This window comes from Trichoderma breve, chromosome 5 (assembly GCF_028502605.1).
Source record: "Trichoderma breve strain T069 chromosome 5, whole genome shotgun sequence".
Lineage (NCBI taxonomy): Eukaryota > Fungi > Ascomycota > Sordariomycetes > Hypocreales > Hypocreaceae > Trichoderma > Trichoderma breve.
In genome coordinates, this window is record NC_079236.1 from 4,141,559 (window position 1) to 4,159,817 (window position 18,259).

The 18,259-nt window shown below is 45.2% G+C and overlaps 6 protein-coding genes across 6 annotated transcripts; 2 read left to right on the forward strand and 4 right to left on the reverse strand.

The window, feature by feature from the left end:
• Nucleotides 1-241: 241 nt before the first annotated feature.
• T069G_08895 (flavin-binding monooxygenase-like domain-containing protein) lies at nucleotides 242-2,141 on the reverse strand (the record flags this gene model as incomplete). Its single annotated transcript, XM_056176105.1, has 7 exons — nucleotides 242-366; nucleotides 424-433; nucleotides 492-857; nucleotides 918-1,037; nucleotides 1,101-1,582; nucleotides 1,661-1,869; nucleotides 1,933-2,141. The coding sequence occupies 7 exons, from the start codon at nucleotides 2,139-2,141 to the stop codon at nucleotides 242-244; spliced, it is 1,521 nt and encodes a 506-aa protein (XP_056027054.1).
• Nucleotides 2,142-5,398: 3,257 nt separating this feature from the next.
• On the reverse strand, nucleotides 5,399-7,423 carry T069G_08896 (flavin containing amine oxidoreductase domain-containing protein; the record flags this gene model as incomplete). The annotated part of the gene is made up of 4 exons (XM_056176106.1): nucleotides 5,399-6,159; nucleotides 6,212-6,521; nucleotides 6,599-6,952; nucleotides 7,004-7,423. The coding sequence occupies 4 exons, from the start codon at nucleotides 7,421-7,423 to the stop codon at nucleotides 5,399-5,401; spliced, it is 1,845 nt and encodes a 614-aa protein (XP_056027055.1).
• A 1,332-nt stretch (nucleotides 7,424-8,755) lies between these two features.
• Nucleotides 8,756-9,342, forward strand: T069G_08897 (fungal specific transcription factor domain-containing protein; the record flags this gene model as incomplete). The annotated part of the gene is made up of 2 exons (XM_056176107.1): nucleotides 8,756-9,191; nucleotides 9,290-9,342. The coding sequence occupies 2 exons, from the start codon at nucleotides 8,756-8,758 to the stop codon at nucleotides 9,340-9,342; spliced, it is 489 nt and encodes a 162-aa protein (XP_056027056.1).
• Nucleotides 9,343-10,457: 1,115 nt separating this feature from the next.
• On the reverse strand, nucleotides 10,458-12,341 carry T069G_08898 (sugar transporter domain-containing protein; the record flags this gene model as incomplete). The annotated part of the gene is made up of 8 exons (XM_056176108.1): nucleotides 10,458-10,640; nucleotides 10,694-10,793; nucleotides 10,851-11,182; nucleotides 11,243-11,573; nucleotides 11,626-11,754; nucleotides 11,802-11,822; nucleotides 11,871-12,178; nucleotides 12,237-12,341. The coding sequence occupies 8 exons, from the start codon at nucleotides 12,339-12,341 to the stop codon at nucleotides 10,458-10,460; spliced, it is 1,509 nt and encodes a 502-aa protein (XP_056027057.1).
• A 1,077-nt stretch (nucleotides 12,342-13,418) lies between these two features.
• On the reverse strand, nucleotides 13,419-14,906 carry T069G_08899 (cytochrome p450 domain-containing protein; the record flags this gene model as incomplete). Its single annotated transcript, XM_056176109.1, has 1 exon — nucleotides 13,419-14,906. One exon carries the CDS (start codon nucleotides 14,904-14,906, stop codon nucleotides 13,419-13,421), a length of 1,488 nt encoding a protein of 495 aa, XP_056027058.1.
• A 769-nt stretch (nucleotides 14,907-15,675) lies between these two features.
• Nucleotides 15,676-16,389, forward strand: T069G_08900 (aminotransferase class I and II domain-containing protein; the record flags this gene model as incomplete). Its single annotated transcript, XM_056176110.1, has 1 exon — nucleotides 15,676-16,389. One exon carries the CDS (start codon nucleotides 15,676-15,678, stop codon nucleotides 16,387-16,389), a length of 714 nt encoding a protein of 237 aa, XP_056027059.1.
• Nucleotides 16,390-18,259: the final 1,870 nt, after the last annotated feature.

The following is an 18,259-nucleotide window of genomic DNA, read 5'->3' on the forward strand; positions in this document are numbered from 1 at the left end:
TTGTGCGATACTAGTGCCTTATTAAAGAACAAGATGTCTTTGTATTTGCTAGTATATATGCCGGAGACTTGTTCCGTAACAATGACGCCAGAAGTGCAATAAAGTTAGAACAATCGTATAGCAGATAACTAGCTAGTATATAGTGTGGTTTCTAATTAATAACTCTTCCAACTTTCTCTATTTCTTACGAAGGAAAGAAGTTGATTCCCACGTGTAATAAATAGGAAGCATGTAATGGTAATCAAGAGGGCAAGTCGTCGGAATATACGGACATTTCTCTTCCTACGGCCTTGCAAAGTCCATGATACATTCCAGTGAGACCATGTAGGATAGAGACATGTCCAGCTTTGCCACAACATGCTATACCTGTGCAATCTATGTCAGGATTCAGTCTGTTGGCATCATGTAGAAGTGTCAACTCACGGATAGTTAACTGAGTTGTGACCATCGTTGGAGAGGTACCAACTTGAACAGCCGCCGCTATTCCAAACCATATTCTTCAACGCGGCCTGTATTTCTTGGTTGTAAGATAACGCTGCCTCTGTTTTTAAATCAATCTTCGCAATATCGTTCTGTAGCAGTGGGCGGATGAGCTTAATAGCATGGTTGATCTGGTTTTCAAGGCCCAAAATGACGCTTGAATGTCCGCTAAACGAATTCGGGCCAAACAAGGCAAAAAAGTTTGGAAATCCATCTAACGCAGTACCTTTATACATCTGAGGACCTCCTCTCTTATCAAAGACAGAGTTCAAACTTTTTCCGTCTAATCCGACTACCATTAGTGGGTGGAACCAACTGCTTACTTCGAAGCCGTTGGCAAGGATAATAACATCACATGGTATCTCTCTTTCTTCCATCTGAGCTTCCGATGGATGTGTCTTCCGAGATGGCGCCAGGATCGCGGCGGTGCTGTTTACACTTTTGAGCCCCAGAGTAGTGAGTTCGAGCCGGGGATCAGATAGACTTGGGAACCAGTCGGTGTCGAATATCCGGCGCTTGCAGCCGACATCGTAATTGGGAGTGAGAATTTGGTGATACTGTAAAAAGCAATGAATCAGCGCCATACAGGTTGACCCATCTTGTCGTGTAGAGAAACCCACTTTTGTTGGAGCAGTCTTGTGAAGATGAGCAAGTAAATCATCTCGTAGCTTCTCCCGTGCTCGTTGGCTGGACTCTGATGCGCCAAAATAAGCAAAGGTAGCATCAATTTGAATGGCGACAATCTTTCGAATAAAGTTCATCAGACCAGGGATTGTGCTGAATAGTCTTGGCGCAAGCTTGTTCCAACCTTCATCTCCAAATGGCGGTGTTAATCTTGGGACAACCCAAGGCGCCTCCCGCATTACTTGGGTTACTCTTTTGACGCCCTTTTCAGCAAGAAGTTTGGGAACAATCTGAGCCGCACTGCAGCCTGTACCTACTACCAGAACGTTCTTTCCAGAGAGGTTAATATTCTCATTCCATCTGGCTGAATGAAAAATTTCACCCTGAAATTTGTCATGGCCTGTAACATCTGAGGGCCAGCCTCGTGGTTCTACCAGGCCCCCAACCGCACTCACAAGTACTTTACACCGTACGATCTCTGATGAGATATAGACCGAATCGGGGCCATCAAGATTTGCCCGCTTTTGCCGTTCTGCCGCAGAGAGGTCTCCCATACCAGGAACCAGATGGCGAACAGTTATTTCCCATTCATTCTTAAAGTCATCCCACTGACAGTGGACAACGTCAGAATTCAGCTGTATCTTGTCGATAAGCTGATACTTTTCGATGATTGATTGCTGATACCGCAGTATTTCTTCTCCACTAGGAAAGAATGATGACCAGTTGGGATTCTGATGAAAAGAAAACGAATAAAATATTGCTGGGCTATACCACAGATGACATTAATCTCCAGGGTGCCGGCAAGAACTTCATCGAAAAAGGACTTACATATCACATGCGACACCAGGGTATCTGTTTATCCACCAAGTCCCTCCAATGCCGGACTGGCGCTCAAAAAGACGAAACTGGTCGAAACCAAGCTTATCTTTCAGTTGACAAGCCATACCAATGCCCCCCATACCGGCTCCTAGTATAACCATTGGATAGAAGGTATTGTCTGAGGATCCATATCCCCGAGGCTTCGACGGTGCAAGCATTGTGTCAAATCTGGAGATATTCCACCAAACACAGCAGTTCAATTGTAGAGCCCGAATCTTACAAAGAAGGGTTATCAGTTCATCGTGTAGATTGCTCCCTATATAACTTGGACGATGGATGTACGTATCGTTCGCTCTTTGACCTCAACTTCCATTGCCTATTACGGCAACCGAGGCATGCGGTAGTTATCTCCACAAGGCAGATTTCGGAGTCGTCTTGCGGAAACATGGAACTCACGGAACCCGAAATGTCGTTAACTCATATAGGTAAGTATTGAAAAGGGAGAAGGCTGTTAACAGTATACGGATGCCGACTCCAAGGACTGAGTTATCTTATCTTGCCGCGCCTGAGTTTCACTAGTTTCCGCATTGTTGATCTAGCCGCCTGAATACTACATGACTTGTCCAATGTTTAGCTCACCGACCACAATAGCCCGGCAATCACTAGCTTCTCGAGATTCCGTAGACCCGACGCTGCCGTCACGCGGGGAAATGCGGAGAGAATCTGGAGAAAAAGCCACTCTCCAGTCGGCTAGATTCACGATTCAAGTGTTCTATATCAGCGGAGCACAGTGCGCATGAACTATCCTGGAGAGGCCTGGAACAAACATGGAGAGGGAGGATATCTGCCATGATCCATCACTTCATTATCGCTCCCTGGAAACGTGGCGTTTTTGATAGGCGTTTTCATAGTCTATACTACACATGGAATTGTCGGGATAATGATATGTATCAAATGGAATGGGGTCATATCGTCATCTTTGGCGCCTTATCTTTGGTGCAAAAAAATGAGGAGCTGAGTGTGAAGCTATATCAATGATTATTAACTCGCTAATTGATCAACCCTTGAACCTTTTTCTTCCCAGATATCTTTATTGCAATCCCTGTGATATCTCTTTTCATTTTGAGATCCCAGGCTTCCCAAAGAAAATCTTTGTTCTCTATCTCCTCACTCAACAGCTTAATTACAATGCAAAAAGACATGCTAGAAGCAAACCACGTCGAAAGCGTAGCAATGCCATTACATTCGAAGCCATGTATTTTCCTCCCCGAATTATACTATTAATGTACTCTAACTCTAATAATATACTCAGGTATACCAAAGAACGACGGCAGTGCTGCAGATACGTCGATCCAGCTCTCCCAATCCCAAGACAGTCTTCGAAATGGCGAAACAGTTGAAATGACCAAAAACCTCAGCACTTGGACTTTGATTGCTATTGCTTTCAATGTTTGTAATAGCTGGGCTGGCCTCGCTGGCAGCATGGGAGTCGCTCTCATTCAAGGAGGCCCCGTGTCTCTAGTGTATGGGTTTCTTATAAGTTCTAGCTTGTATGGTTGCATAGCTTTAACTATGGCAGAGCTGGCGTGTGTATATCCTACTGCAGGAGGGCAGTACCACTTTGTTTCTATCCTTGCCCCGAGCAAGTATTACAGAAGCCTGTCTTATACCTGTGGCATGGTCACAAACTTTTCTTGGGTTGCCATTGGTGCAGCTATTAACATGATTTTCAGCGAGCAACTCATTACATTGATCATATTTTACCATCCGACATTTGTCCCACACTCGTGGCACCAATTTCTTCTGTATCAGTGTTTCGGCTTGGTTATATTGCTGTATAATCTCTTGGCTCTGAAAAAATTGCCAGTTACGCATTACCTTGGATGTAAGTCTCTCTCCATATCAACAATATGCTTTGACACTTTTTATTTTATGTTATTAATAACTGCAGTTAGTCTTTCTCTGCATCTCTGTCTTCTTTGGTTCATTCTTTGCTATGCTTATTCGATCCTCACCAAAAGCACCTTCAAATTTCGTGTGGACTACATTCATCAACCAGACTGGTTGGCCAGATGGAGTTTGCTTCATGTCTAGTCTGCTTACGACGTGCTTCATTTACTCGGGTCTTGATGCTTCTTTACATCTTGCAGAGGAAGTACCCAATCCTCGAATTGCCGTCCCGCGTGCTTGCTTAGGTGCAATCGCCATTGGCTTTTTGACGGCATTTGCGTATCTTATCGCAATGTTATACAGCATCGTGGATCTAGACTCTATTATAAATTTTGATGGGTCTGCTTTTTTTACCTTGTATGATCAATAAGTCAGTTTATTAACAAGAAAGCAGGTTCCTACCGTTCGAACTAAATCGACAAGCACTCCGTTCTGATAGCGGAGCAATCGCTCTTCTCATATTGAGCATTATAATGACGTTCTTCATTCTAAATGCGGTACTCCAAACGGCTTCCAGGTTAACATGGGCATTGGCGAAAGATAACGCCCTTGTGTTTTCCAGCATTCTTCAGAAATTGCATCCTAGTCTTGATGTGCCTGTTTCATCACTGCTGGTTAATTCAGCATCGTTAGCATTATGTGGATGCATATATTTGGCATCCTCTACTGGTATGAAGATGATACTTAATACCCATAACGCGTAACTACGTACTAATATTTCTTCATGGCGGATAGCCTTCAACGCAATCCTAGGCTCTTGCGTCGTGCTCCAACAATGGTCTTTTTTAATGCCTACTGTGCTTCTCATCTACCGCCAAAGATCCGAAAACTTTTTACCTCGGGATCGAACGTTCCGCCTCCGAGGATGGATTGGCTGGGTGGTGAACATTTGGGTAATTGTCGTAATTTTAGCATCAATGGTCTTCTTCTTTTTGCCACCAATTCTACCGGTATCGGCTAATACAATGAGTAAGTCTTCCCCATAACCCAGAGTATGATTTCAGTGAAGAAACAAGAAGATTGAGAACAAGAAATGCTAACAGATAATAGATTATAATTGTCTTATAATCTTGGTCGTCTTTTTTCTCAGCGCTGCAAACTGGTATCTCTATGCAAGACGCCACTACGGCGGCCCACGGGTCATTCTCTGTAGTTGAAGGGGAACTGAGGTCAATGAGGCAGCCACTAAATATGACAAATAAGACCTGTCTACAATATATCTTGTGAAATTATTTTCTCCACGTGCGCTTCTAAATTTATTCAGCCATTCCTTTAAACAAGCAAAGGGCATAATGTTACCTGTCATCCACTCCTATGAAGAAAAGTCTAACGCCATATTGTACCCTCAGTGATGTCGACCAACAGATAGATCATGCTTAGTACATGAGACTATGAAATTTTATTTAGGCGATACTGACTCCCTTTTAACCTCAACCTCAATCTCAGTATTCATAAATGGCATCTGTAAAGCATCCATTTCCTTTATTTGCTAAGTGAGAGGCTTACGGAACATACATCCTAATATTTAGAGCTGAGGTTGAGCTGCTAGTTCATCAGCGACCTCCTTGGCAACCCGTTGTCCAGCCGTGATAGCACCCTCCATGTAACCCTTCCACTCGTATGCCGTCTCTCCACCCCCAAAATGAATGCTTCCCACGGACTCCCTGAGAACTGTGCCAAACTTTTTCAGCATACCGGGGCCTAAGGCGCTAGTCGGTGCACCACCGATATATTCTTCCTTTGTCCACTCTACCATGTTGAACTCTAGGATATTGCGGGCTTTTGCTGCAAGCGAAGAGTTCTCTCCCACAAGCGTTGCCAGATGCTCAATGATGGCTTCTTCGCGCGCTAATTCATCCAACTTATGCCACTCGCTGGCGACCTTTCCGGCAATAAAAATCGCCAAGCTGTATTGTTTCTTAGAAAGGTCGCTGATATCCCAGCTGAAACATACGGGGCCAATGACTGATTCAAACTTTCCCACAAGCCCTGCCTCTCGCCACCACGGGGACGAGTATGTCAAGATGGCCTTTGCATATATACCTGGTTTTGTTCGAGTGACGAGAGCTTTCTTGGTAGGCGGCAATGGCGGGGTAAACTGAATGTTAGTATATGTGTTTGTTGGGATGGCAATGATGACTCTTTTCGCCTTGTAGGTTGCGCCACTGCTGGTTGTGACGTGAACTTCATTCTTGGCATACTGAGAGATGCTGTCAACTGGGCTGTGAAGCATTACAGAACCAGCAGGTAGGGTGTTTGCTAGAGCATCAACTATGGATGATGTACCTGAACAAAGACTCTTAGTATGCAACTGGCCCGCTCAAGCAAGAGAACTCACCGGTCTTGATTTTGAGGGACTGAGCGCCATCATCGCCTTCGCTTACGATGCTCATGTATCCACAGCAAGATTTGAGATAGTCCAAGAAGTAGTGTGCTCCAACATCTTCCGGCTCACAGCCGACAACTGCAGAGCACAACAATCGACAAGTTGCCTTAACGGCAGGGTTATCCGCGAGGCCTTTTTGGGCTACCCATTCAGCCAATGTAACATCCTCCTCTTCTGGAAACTCGTCAAAGAGGCGGATATTACACTTTTCGGCAGCTTCAGCCATGAGAAGAATAAACTTTTGCACCTGTTGAGTATTCTCCTATATCATGAATCTTATTAGCTCGGTGGACAGCGGTCGGCAAGCAGCAAAAACTAGGGGGCTCAATGCAATCTTACATTATGAGCTTGATCCATATTGCATCTATAGATTCTCCCATCATATCCTTGGTAAATCTGATCGCCTTCTGTGTATTGAGCTTCAGTTTGCAGTCCAAACTTCTGCGTCAGAGCATATATGGTGGGTTGTGTCTTCTTATTGATCCATGTTGCACCAAGCTCAACAACTGCGTTCGGATTGGTTCTAAGTCGTTGAGTTCGACTGCGACCTCCAATACGATGTTTGGCTTCCAAAAGAATGACCGAGTATCCAGCTTGGTTTAGTTCGTATGCAGCCATGACACCTGAGAAGCCGCCGCCAACCACAACGACATCGGTCTCAACGGTCGGTGTAGAAATTGAGGCACTTGAGAGCTTCTGGATCATGTCTCTCTCTGCACACCATGGACGAGAAGCATGGCCGACGCTAGCAATCGCTTCAATCTCAAACTTTGCTTCCGGGAACGCAAGTTTGGGAACAGGTACGAGCGTTGTCAATGGTTTATTGGCAGAACCATATTTGTCTGTGAGGAGAGCCAAGACTGGTGCAACGAGGTCATTAGCTGCAGAGAGGTCCCAGTCAACGACGTAAAAGCGAAGATGAACAATATCTCGAGGGAATGCGCCAGCGGCTTTAAGAACTTTCTCCAAGTTAGCCACAGCTTGTTGGATCTGCTCTGCCACAGATGATGGCCAGGTGCCATCGTCGCGCTGTGCAACCTGTCCAGATGTGCGGATGGTTCTCCCAGCACCTTCAATGCTTATACCATGAGAGTACCACTGAGGATCGGGAAGACCAGTGGGATTCACGAGATTGGAGCTCGGGTGAGTGTCTCGTGGTGCCATGATGATTGGAAGATAGAGAATAGTTTAGAGGAAATTTTGCGATGTAGAACAATTTACTTGCAATGCTCAAATTGTGTTTAATCGATCCTTGATATAGCGGATGCCAGCCCTTTCATATATACTTCAGAATTACTCAACACAACATTTCGAGTGAGTTCACATTGGTGATGTTCCAATAGACGTAGTTATTGCTCACACTGTTCACAAATTGATCATGATAGTTGCCGAGATGTTGAATCTGGCCACAGGAAGATCTAATCTAAGCTATTTCTTCCTTAGTTCAACGTTATCTAGCCGCGATTATGTCTAGGGTAAACGAATCGGTAGTCGCAGATTCTCGCTCTGCACTAAACTATGAGGCACAGTGCAACCGTTCCTAGCCTCGTCGACTCTGCACACTCTCTCCATATTCTGCCCCGCTTTCCGAAGCTTCCAAGAGATTTGTTCATTCAAGCACACCCCGCCTAACACTCAGCTTGAGGTGTCTCATTCGCATCGGCTAATCTTGACAGGTCCACATGACCCATCATCCTACCGAGGTCTGTCAATTCAAGGTACATTGACCATCCCTTGACCACAAAGTCCCAGCAACGCAATGTGTTGACATCTTGATACAGCCAAGGCGACGTCACTTCGGCCACTTCTGCTCGCAGTCCGCGGGTGTGCGCGGGTCCCGAGAAACCCTTTACCTGACATGAACAAATCGGGGAGGATTCTAATACGGAGTAGCGGACAACCAAACTCAACATCTAACCTGAAATCTCCCCAAATATGCAGTGTAGAAGGCGGCCCTATGATTACTCCAAACCGCGACCAAACTACCCACGGTTCAAGACAGGATGCTTATCTTGCCGCCTGCGAAAGAAGAAATGTGACGAAGTAAAGCCGAGATGCCGGGCTTGTTGTCGAAACCACCTTGAATGTCAATGGCCCGACCTCTCTGGAGGAACCAGTCAGCCAAACAGTGGCAGCAAGCCGGCTGGCCGTGGAGCAGTTGTGGAACAATTGCCTATTGTACGAGACGAGACACAATCGTATTCTCCAATATCGACAGTCTTGCGTCGCCAGTCCCCTACTCATGATCTCCCAATACCAGGGACAGCGTGTAACCTCACACAGGTGTCCATTACATTGTTACAGCACTATTCTGAATACACCGCCGGCCTACTTTGCACATCTCCTCCAACCAAAAGCCCATTTATCACCGTCGTCCTTCCACTGGCTTCCAGTGATGAACTTATTATGCATACGATCCTAGCTCTAAGCGGCACGCATTTAGAGTGCAGACAATCTGTTCGGAATTCTGGCTCCATTGGAAGTGTTGATCTCGAAATGCAGCGTGCTACTGCTCTGCACTATCAAAACACAATATCAGGCCTGCGGCGAGAATTGCTCAACTTCGATTCCGCAAATGACCGGCAACAAGCGAGGCTCTTGTTAATCCTGATTATTGCTTGTCATTACGAAGCTATATCTGGCAATAAGAGCGGAATGATGCTCCAGCATTTGCGTGCTAGTCGAGAGATAGTCAGGCGACTTCTCACTCAACCTCAAAGAGGTAATATTGACCAAGATTCTCTGGGTTTTAGCCTTGAACTCTACGCCTACTTGTCCATCGTCAACTCGCTCGCATCTTATCGAAGTATTGGAAAGCTTGCTCAGCCATACGACACGTTTTTGACTTCGTTGGATGAACTAAGCAGCTACTCGACATTTGGCTCAATGTTTGGCGGTTGCCACTCACTATATGAGCTTATTCCCCGCATCAGTCAGTTAGGCGTAGAATATCTCGCAGGACAGAGTATTCTTGGGGATGACTGGATACCTGGTGCCGAACTTCAGTCATGCTATAAAGCAATTGAACAGCGCATTATTACTTGGACGATGCCGCCATCCGCAGACTCTTTGGATCAACATGAGAATAGCGATATTACAACAGCCGCAGAAGTTATCCGACATGGTCTCTATATATATCTTATGACTTCTTTTTGTGGAGCAGGTCGGCCAGACCCAATTTCGCAATTACAAATTGAAGCTCAGGTCGACATCGTCCTGGCTCTAGCCAGTTCAGTAAAAAATATGCGAAGCAGGACAATACTACTGTGGCCATGCATTATAGCCGGTTCCTGCATGACCAAAGAGGAGCAGCAAAAACATCTGAAATATGAATTACTACATTCAGGCTTTGACATGAAGCACTTATTCAGTTTGAGTGAGATGCTAGAGCGAATGTGGAGTGATGATGATGTGAGGGCGTATGGCCCGTACGGGCTATACTTGACGATGGAGAAGAGTAATCACTACATACCTATTATGTAGCTATATAGTTACATTTTTCACAGCTAAGAAAGTTTATAGGTGCAATTATAAGTGGCGATTAAGTAGCCATGTAAATTACGAAATCTTTTCCTCCAATAAAGATCTTGTTCACATATTTTGTCTCTCATATACATACAATTTGGATAAGAGAAAAACACAAAACTAGCAGTTTCTTTCTTTTCTTCAAGGCGGCAAATCCCCTTCAACCCTAAAGAAAGAAAACGCATACATGCTGACTTTTAAGATGCATGGTGGCCGGAAAAGTGCTCCAGCTTCTCCCGAGCACCCTATATTTGCTTCATAAGAATCCCGCTGCGATTTGGTGGTCTCCATCGGTGAAACTGCAACGGACATATGAAGTGGGGCTCGTCCGCGGAAGAGTGAGAGGAACCAGGATGAGCTGGACTTGAATGGACAAATTTCACATAATTCCCTACTTGGCACAAGCCACAGACGCAGGAGATAAAATGTCAGTAAGCCTATATGAGTGTAATAGTGAATTCTATCTTGGAGAAGACACGCTGCTTGAAACTAGATGCAAATAACGGCAACGGGTATCTCTGTTAGGAACATCTGACCATCCTCATACTCTGCCTCACCACCAATAAGCGCTAATTGACAAAGAGTGGTCAGCTTTCCGCCATATATCAAAATTTGATTCTCGTCTGCAATCTTGCTCTTCATGCCTCGACAGGTTTTCCCTCAGAAGTGTCCGTCACGTTGGCAAAACCTGTCGCAATCCACTAAGCAGAGGCGGCATCTCAACAGCGGTAGAGTTGGCTACATTATCTCTTTTCCCATCTGCACCAGCAATTGACCGCGACTGTCTACTGCCAGTATCAAATATCGTATCAATCTCTTCCAAAGATTTCCCTTTGATTTCAACCCAAAAGTACCACTGTTGTTTGTCAGTCGTGCGCATAAGCACAATCGGGGATGACCACAGCTCACAATCAGCGCCACCATTCCAACATCCCACGACGCATTGATAATATACATCTTCCAGCCAATAGTTTGGAGTGCGATGGGTGTAACCAGCACCAATATGGTGCTGATAGCGGTGTAAGCCAATAGCACAAGCTTGCAAGCTGTGACGATCAAAACTTACCCACAAAGATTTTGTCCAAGTTGCGTAACCGCCACGGTGTGAGCGCGAATCAAGAAATTCGCAATCTCTGGTGGATAGAGACTGAACAATGGCGTCCATGCAATGGAATAGATGCCTTGAAAGAGGAACATTACGGCCACGTTGCCATAGACCAAGGCTTTTGAGGCGTGGTCCGGATCTTCGGCGTACTTTTTCGTGAGAAGGCCGATGGTCAAAAGACAGGCAACCAAAAGTGCTTCAGTGATAATGGCAGTCGACTTTCGTCCCCAGCGAGATATGAACTGTGTCCCTGCAAGTGCGCAAGGAAGGCACCATGCATTTAGGACAATGTTCTAGATGATAATACGTCAGTGCATGCTTGGATACTTTGCTGCTATGGCGAGTTTATTTACCGCCTTCAATTGAGATTTGATGTTCGTGATACCCGCAGTCTTAAGTTCGGCGCCAAGATAGAATGTTGCGATAACGTTTCCAGCTGTTGAAGCAAATATTCCCGTCGATGAGCCAATCAGGAGCCGTCTTCTTGCCACAGGGTCCTTGACAATGCCCCAGATTGTCACATTGTGCTTCTGCGAGCGCTCTAGCTCAATGCCCTTGACAATCTGCTCGTATAAAACATTTGATGCCGGATCTTCAATGTTGCCATTAGAGCTAACAAGAGCAACCGCAAGCTGCGCTGCTTCGTGGTGGCCACGATAAGCCAACCAACGTGGCGACTCAGGACTACGCGTTTTAGCTAGAGCTCTTCTAGCCTGAGAGGGCACAAACAACACACATGAATGGCAGAAATCCAATACTGAATACAGAGAACATGCCTTGAGCCACGGATGGAAGCCTCCAGGCCCACGACGATTCCCAGGAGCTCGTGCTAAGAGTAATGACCGCAATGATTAAAGCACCGACGCTTAGAGTCTAGTTAGAATCCAACCCCAGTTGTTGAAGTGCACTTACTAGTAGAAGTTGTTAAGCATACTAACCCCCCATAATCGCCACGTATTTGGAAACGTTTCAGACAGGTACGTTCCGCTTGCAATATTGGCGATCGCAGTTCCAAACCCGACTAACACTCTGGCCACAATAAACATAGCAACATTTTGAGCTGCCGTCTGAATTGCCATACTGGCAATTGCTATTAGACTGCCCCAGAAGATAGCAGGGCGTCGACCGAAACGATCGCACAGCAAGCCAGAGCAGGGCGTTGCCAGACAGCCACCAATAAAAATTGCGGCAGTGTGCAAGCCTTTTGTCGTATCATTAAGATCAAAATAATTAATGTATGCGGGTAAGATATTAAGGCCATTGAGCATTGATCGGTAGATTCCATAAGTCTAATTCGCATAAGTAAGATCCATAGTGATCATACAGCAGAGCTTTCGAGCCACACACAGTAGAGATTGCCATTGAAGAAGTCATAAGCAGAATTAGCACCACATTAGATGATACTGGGACATAGGCAGGGAGCCATGTGCCGGATTCAGCTTTTCTAAGCATGATGGCAGCGTTGAAGGTCACACAATACGCTGCAATAGTGATAGTGAAGTTTTTGTGGCCATCCAGAACTGCTGAACTTGACAATACAGATGTGCTTTTAGAGAATTTCGGGTGTTGCATCGACTATGAGGGACGTCGCGATCATATAGAGAGCTATGTTCCGAGATCGGCGCGAAGTCGGAGAGCGGGCGCAGTTGTTGATCTCTATTTCGAGCAACTCGGATACACTTGCCGGAGTAGCGGGCGTCTCTCGGTCAGAGGTAAAAGGATAATACGAGGTGCGTTTGAGTCTAACGATATTCCACACAAGTCGTAGAATGCAACCGACAGTACTTAACTAGCTAATGGTATTGTCTACTCTGCCCAAGGTTTGTGCATCCAATTCCAGTCGCCATGTTAGCTTGTTGCTGTCCTTTCTATGCCGAGATCGTTAACAATATGATGGACTTTCTGACGTTACATTTGGAAATTCATGGTGCGGTGTCTACCACAGGATTCGGTCTCGATCCCTTCTGTCTTCCGAGTTTCCGTTGTTTTTACCAGAAACTCTGTCATACAGACCAAGGCTGTATAGTAGTATTTCCTACCTAGGCCCGTGAACGCGGAAGAAGTCATGCGGAGGTGCGAGGTATACTGCGCCGGTATACAGTTGTCTATAATAAATGTAACATTTGCTGCCTGTAAGCTACGCTATAGGGACATGTCTCCAGCCTGTAAGTTACTTGAATACTAAACAGAAGATCTTCTTATAGGTCTCATCGTTGCACTTTGCGTTGAGGATATTTATAAATGTATAGAGATTATATTTCTTACTTAGACAAGAGTGTTAACGAAGCTGTATTAGTTGGTCTATTATATAACTGGGTTTTATTGATAGCTCGGGAAGGTCCTTTGAAACTCCTGTGACTATTACCTCAACACAATACTACTTCCCAGCCTGACTTACTACAGCCAAGACTACGGAGGTAGCACGAGCTTATGGTTATATTGTATCTAGCTAGTCCACCCGCGTTTGTGCTAGAACTAAGTCGCCAGCAAACTGTAAACCGTGACAGAAGTAGTAATATAAATGTATTCTTACTGGTCGTCGTCAACCAACTGACATTCAATCACGCATTTCAACCCCCATGGTACAGCATCATGTGTGCTACATTGCCTCATTGAGGCGTGTGTGGATGACTCTGTCATGACTGTTTTATACTTTCGATAGAGCCCTGCAATTAGCAATTTGATCTCCATAGTAGCAAGTGCCTTTCCTAAACAGACTCTTCCACCGTATCCAAAAGGGATAAGTTGATTCAATCTCTTGTTGAGCATCTCCTCGTCTCCATCGAGCCATCTTTCTGGCAAGAAATGATCTGGGTTTGGGAATATATTCTCATCTCTATGAAGTGCTGCGACTGAACTTGTGACTATGGTCCCTTCTGGAAGATAGTTGTTTAACAAAGTACGCCCGCCTTCTGGAACAAGGCGCTCAGAACGTCCGCTCGATGCCGGATGGAGGCGATATACTTCTCGCAAGCATGCTTCCAGAGATGGAACTTGACTATTGACGTCGGCAAATGATACAAGGCCATTCTCTTGTACTGCCAATTCGTTCAATTCTTTACGTATTTTCTGTTGCCATTCTGGATGCTCAGTCAATCTCCAGACAAGATACGTGGCAGTTACCGCAACAGTAGCCTCAGCAGCATTGATATTGTCGAGAATCTCTGCCGCAACGTATAAGTGGTCAGTCGACTGCTTTGGCCTGACATTTTGGAGGTTTGCGAGGATGTGCTGGAGGAGCGAACGCGAATTATCAAAATCGGGGTCTTTCATTGTTTCGGAAATGCGTTGTTGACACCATGATGCAAGCCTATCCTCCGCCCGAAGGTATGCCAGCCCTGGGCTCAGCGTATCCAATAGTTTTGAGACGTAATCAAAAAAAATCGGGCAATGAAGGCGAAGTGGCCCAACAAATTGTAAGTGTTTTAGATCCATAACTATCTGACGCTCTAGACAAACGTTCTCCACAGACTGGGTGCTATGGTGAGGACCTAACACCAAGAATGTGATAATATCAAGAGCGTAACAGTCGGCGAGACTATAAATGTCTACTGGCGTATCAGGGCTGATCTGCCTCAGGACAGTCTGGGAACGTTCTTGGATATGCTGCTCAATAGCTGGCACGGTATACATGTTTGAAGCCTGGTAAAATTTGGAGGTTAATTTTCGCTTCGCGCGATGCTCTTCGTGTGACTTCGTCGCAAAAATGGCCCGCCTATTGTACCCTTTGAAGTTATCAAAGTAATTACTTTTTGGCCATCGCTGAGTGGCACTGTATATTTCCTTTGTGGCTTCCAAAGTCGCTACCGAAACTTCATTGGGCGCTATACAGATTATCGGCCCATATTGGTGATGCCATTTCAGAATTTGGTCGTTCCGGCTGTAAGAGAAGTCGTATATAGCCAAGTGCATACTCGTGATTTTTGACAGCAGAGGGCCGGGAACATGCCGCAGGTGCCCTCGGAGGACATGATAGAACCACTTGAGGACTAGAATACAGCTAATTACCATACCCATCGTGGGAATGGCAATCTGAGAAGAATACTCATAGAAGCACCACATTGAGTCTTAGCACTTGGTGAACACTGCGTCAGCAAGCGTATTTGGACAACGCTATGTGCGTATTATAACAAATAGTGACGAGGTCTGGACAGTAATATTTCAGCTTCTCTATGAGAATTCGCGGGTTGCATGAGTCACTTATCTCTTAGACGTGCCTTAAATACTACATAAAGTATGGTACAGCTAATATAGAGATCGTCTCAGGCGTGGGCAAATGTCTTGTGCATACCAAGTGCGTAATACACACCCCTTCTCAGACTAGAAGATGATCATGGGAAGCGTGCATAGTTTGACTCATACAAGAGTTTGTACAGGGTGGATGCTTAGAAATAACGTAAGGTCCATTTTGATCATTGTCTCATTCGTTGTACATACACTCAGCTAGGTACAATCATCAGCCATGATCGTCCCAAATGTCTCAGGCAACACGGGATGTTTTTTGCATGAAACCCTTGGCTCTAAGGACTCGTCCGAACTATTCCATAATGGGCGTGGTATTCAATGTTCATTCACCTTTCTGGCTGCATTCGAATCAATGTGACAGCATAGCTGCGTAACAATCCCCAGTCCTACAAGTCAACTTTGCGAGACTGAGTGGGCTGATAAAAATATTCAATGGCTTCCATTCTGGGCCATGCCATCATCAATAATTTCTATTACGTCATTAATTGCGTCCCAATATTTGTGAAAACTCACCAGGCATCTCCCGTCTTGATGTGTATATATGAGACAGGGGTCAAGTTGTCATTCGCCTGGTGAACAAGAGCCCGACAATTCACCCACCTTGCTGCGTTCACACTTACTATTCCGCGACTTTGAGTCTTTGTTCAATGGGACGACTAGGGCTACCAAGCTCATTAGCGTCTGCTCTCCGAATAATCCTGTGGGCATAGTTTTATCAAGTTCGGAAGTTCAGTCGCTTGCATCTCTGGCACAAGTAAACGAACTCTATCTTCTCGTTGACGAAACCTACGCTGATCTCAACTACGCATCCACCTCTGCGGATATCGAACTCGTCATTGGATTGGCTGCAAAGTTCGGCGATCATGTTATCAGTGTTTCATCCATGTCAAAGGTCTATGGTGTTCTTGGCATCCGGATTGGCTGGCTTGCCACAACTAACAACTCTCTACAAGAAACTTTTCTTGCAGCAAAAGAACTTATTAGTATTAGTGGTAGTGTCGTGGATGAATTTATCGCGGAACAAATTTTCTCACGACGCACTGAGCTTTTATCCAAGACAATTGCTGACATGATTCGCCGAAGAGAGCACGTCGCAAGCTGGGTGGATCAAGAATCTGAATTTTTAGACTGGGTAGAGCCAGAAGCGGGAATTATGTGTTTCATCAGAGTCAAGAAGGAGCCGGTGGGAGGGCTTGCGGCATTTTATCAGAGATTGCTCAAAGACCATGGAGTATATGTTGGACGTGGAACTTGATTCAAACAAGGTGATAATTTTTTTCGCTTAGGTTATGGATGGCCGACATGGGAAGAATTAGATATAGGTTTGAAAGCCATATCTAAGGCCCTTCCTGGATAGGCGGCTTCCTTGTCTCGTCACGCTTTTTCCCCAAAGGAGGCTTTGTTTTTGTTTTTCTTGCTCAGACCATGTGTTATTGGAATACTATCGCTAGTATACCAATCTATCACCATGCCCTATAGCTGGGTAATTTGAATGTGTGTATACAAACTGGTATTGATCAACTTGGTGGCAGATGTTCTCCTATAGACACGTGATGTTTGAACAAACTTTCTGCTATACAATTCTATGCAACTGTCTAAAAGGGGACGTCGAACCCTAGTGCTAATAGATCCCACAGGTGGACTGCCTCTTTCTTTTAGGTATCTAAAATGCAAAGCCTTTTCCGTAGTGCATGATGGTGAAAATGGCGGCAAGGCAAGCACTAGCATGAGAAACCAGAATATCGGCTTCTATCGCCAGCGGAACTTTCTCAAGCGTAATAGTGACTAGTACCTTTGGACTCGGAAATATAGATAAGGTCTGGCCTAGAATCACAGCTGTGCCCATCTGAGTTAAGTACGAGTTTAGGGTAGGAACTCAATGTTGGTGAATAAGGTAACCGAGCCACTGCTTCCTGTTTAGAGTTGGCACAAGAGTGTCAGAATACGATCCAGTGTTATTAAATGGAATATGTAATGGGGCAACTACGAATATTCGATGGTGAAAATGTGACGACTCGTAAATATTTCATTAGCGAATGAATCAGCAATGCGGACAGACACAACCTACCGTGTCAACGCGGCAGGTCACATTTTGGGAATCAAACGTCTTGACAGACTGCACTTTCTCATTTTTATAGTTCAATCGGACCAGTTGCAAAGTAGCGCGGGAGGTATCAAGATCGAGATACTTAAGTGGCTCTATTATAAGAGCGGAGTGTGCCGTCGTGAAAATAGTATTAGGAAGATCGCCAGTGTGGGGAGCATAGTGCATTCCGAGATTGAACCAAAGGTCGCTAATCACGTTAGTCATTTTGCGCTTCAAGGGCCGAATCAGTGGTAAGGCGCCTACAGATCTTCCTAATCCAGAGATTCCCCATCAAAGAACTTGGCAAAGTCAATTATCGGCTCTATAGGATCAAGAATGTTATACGGATAGGCAGCTTGGGCTTCTGTATCCTTCTGTTTTGTAACATAGAAGTGATGGTCCGCGAAATTGACGGCGTTTATAGCGTTGGACAAGTTTAAAACTACGAGGAAGATAGCGCTCGAAGCTGCTACGCAGTTAGCTCCACTCAGACACTGCACATATCGTATATTAGGCCCGCCTACCAGGGAGAATTTATATTCAGGATGAGCAGAGCTATGCTGGTGGTGAGCTTTGACGCGCGACCATGATGCACCCCACGTATAATAGCTGTAGATGGATATGCCGGCTGCTAACAGACACAAATAACCAGTCCGAATATGCGAAAGGCAAACATCTTGATCCTTTTGACTGGTATAGATACTTTGTCGTCTCACAGAACGCGAAATGCTTGAGCCTTGGGGGAGAAAGACGGGAAAACTATATGCACGGAATAATAGACTTTTAAATGTTCTATATCTACTGGGGGTCTTATGACGTGACTGTTTGATGAATGTCTCACTTTGTGAACTTTCAGACGAATTTCCGTCATCGTTACTCCTTTTCTCCTCGAACAATCGCTTCACCTTTATGTCGCCGTAGTCTTCGAGTCGTGAGGAGTGTATATCGCCCATTAAACCGCTGCAAACAGAGTGCCAATGAGAAGGTTCAGTTATTATGGACATAATATTAATAAATCCTGATAATAGCACCAATTCGT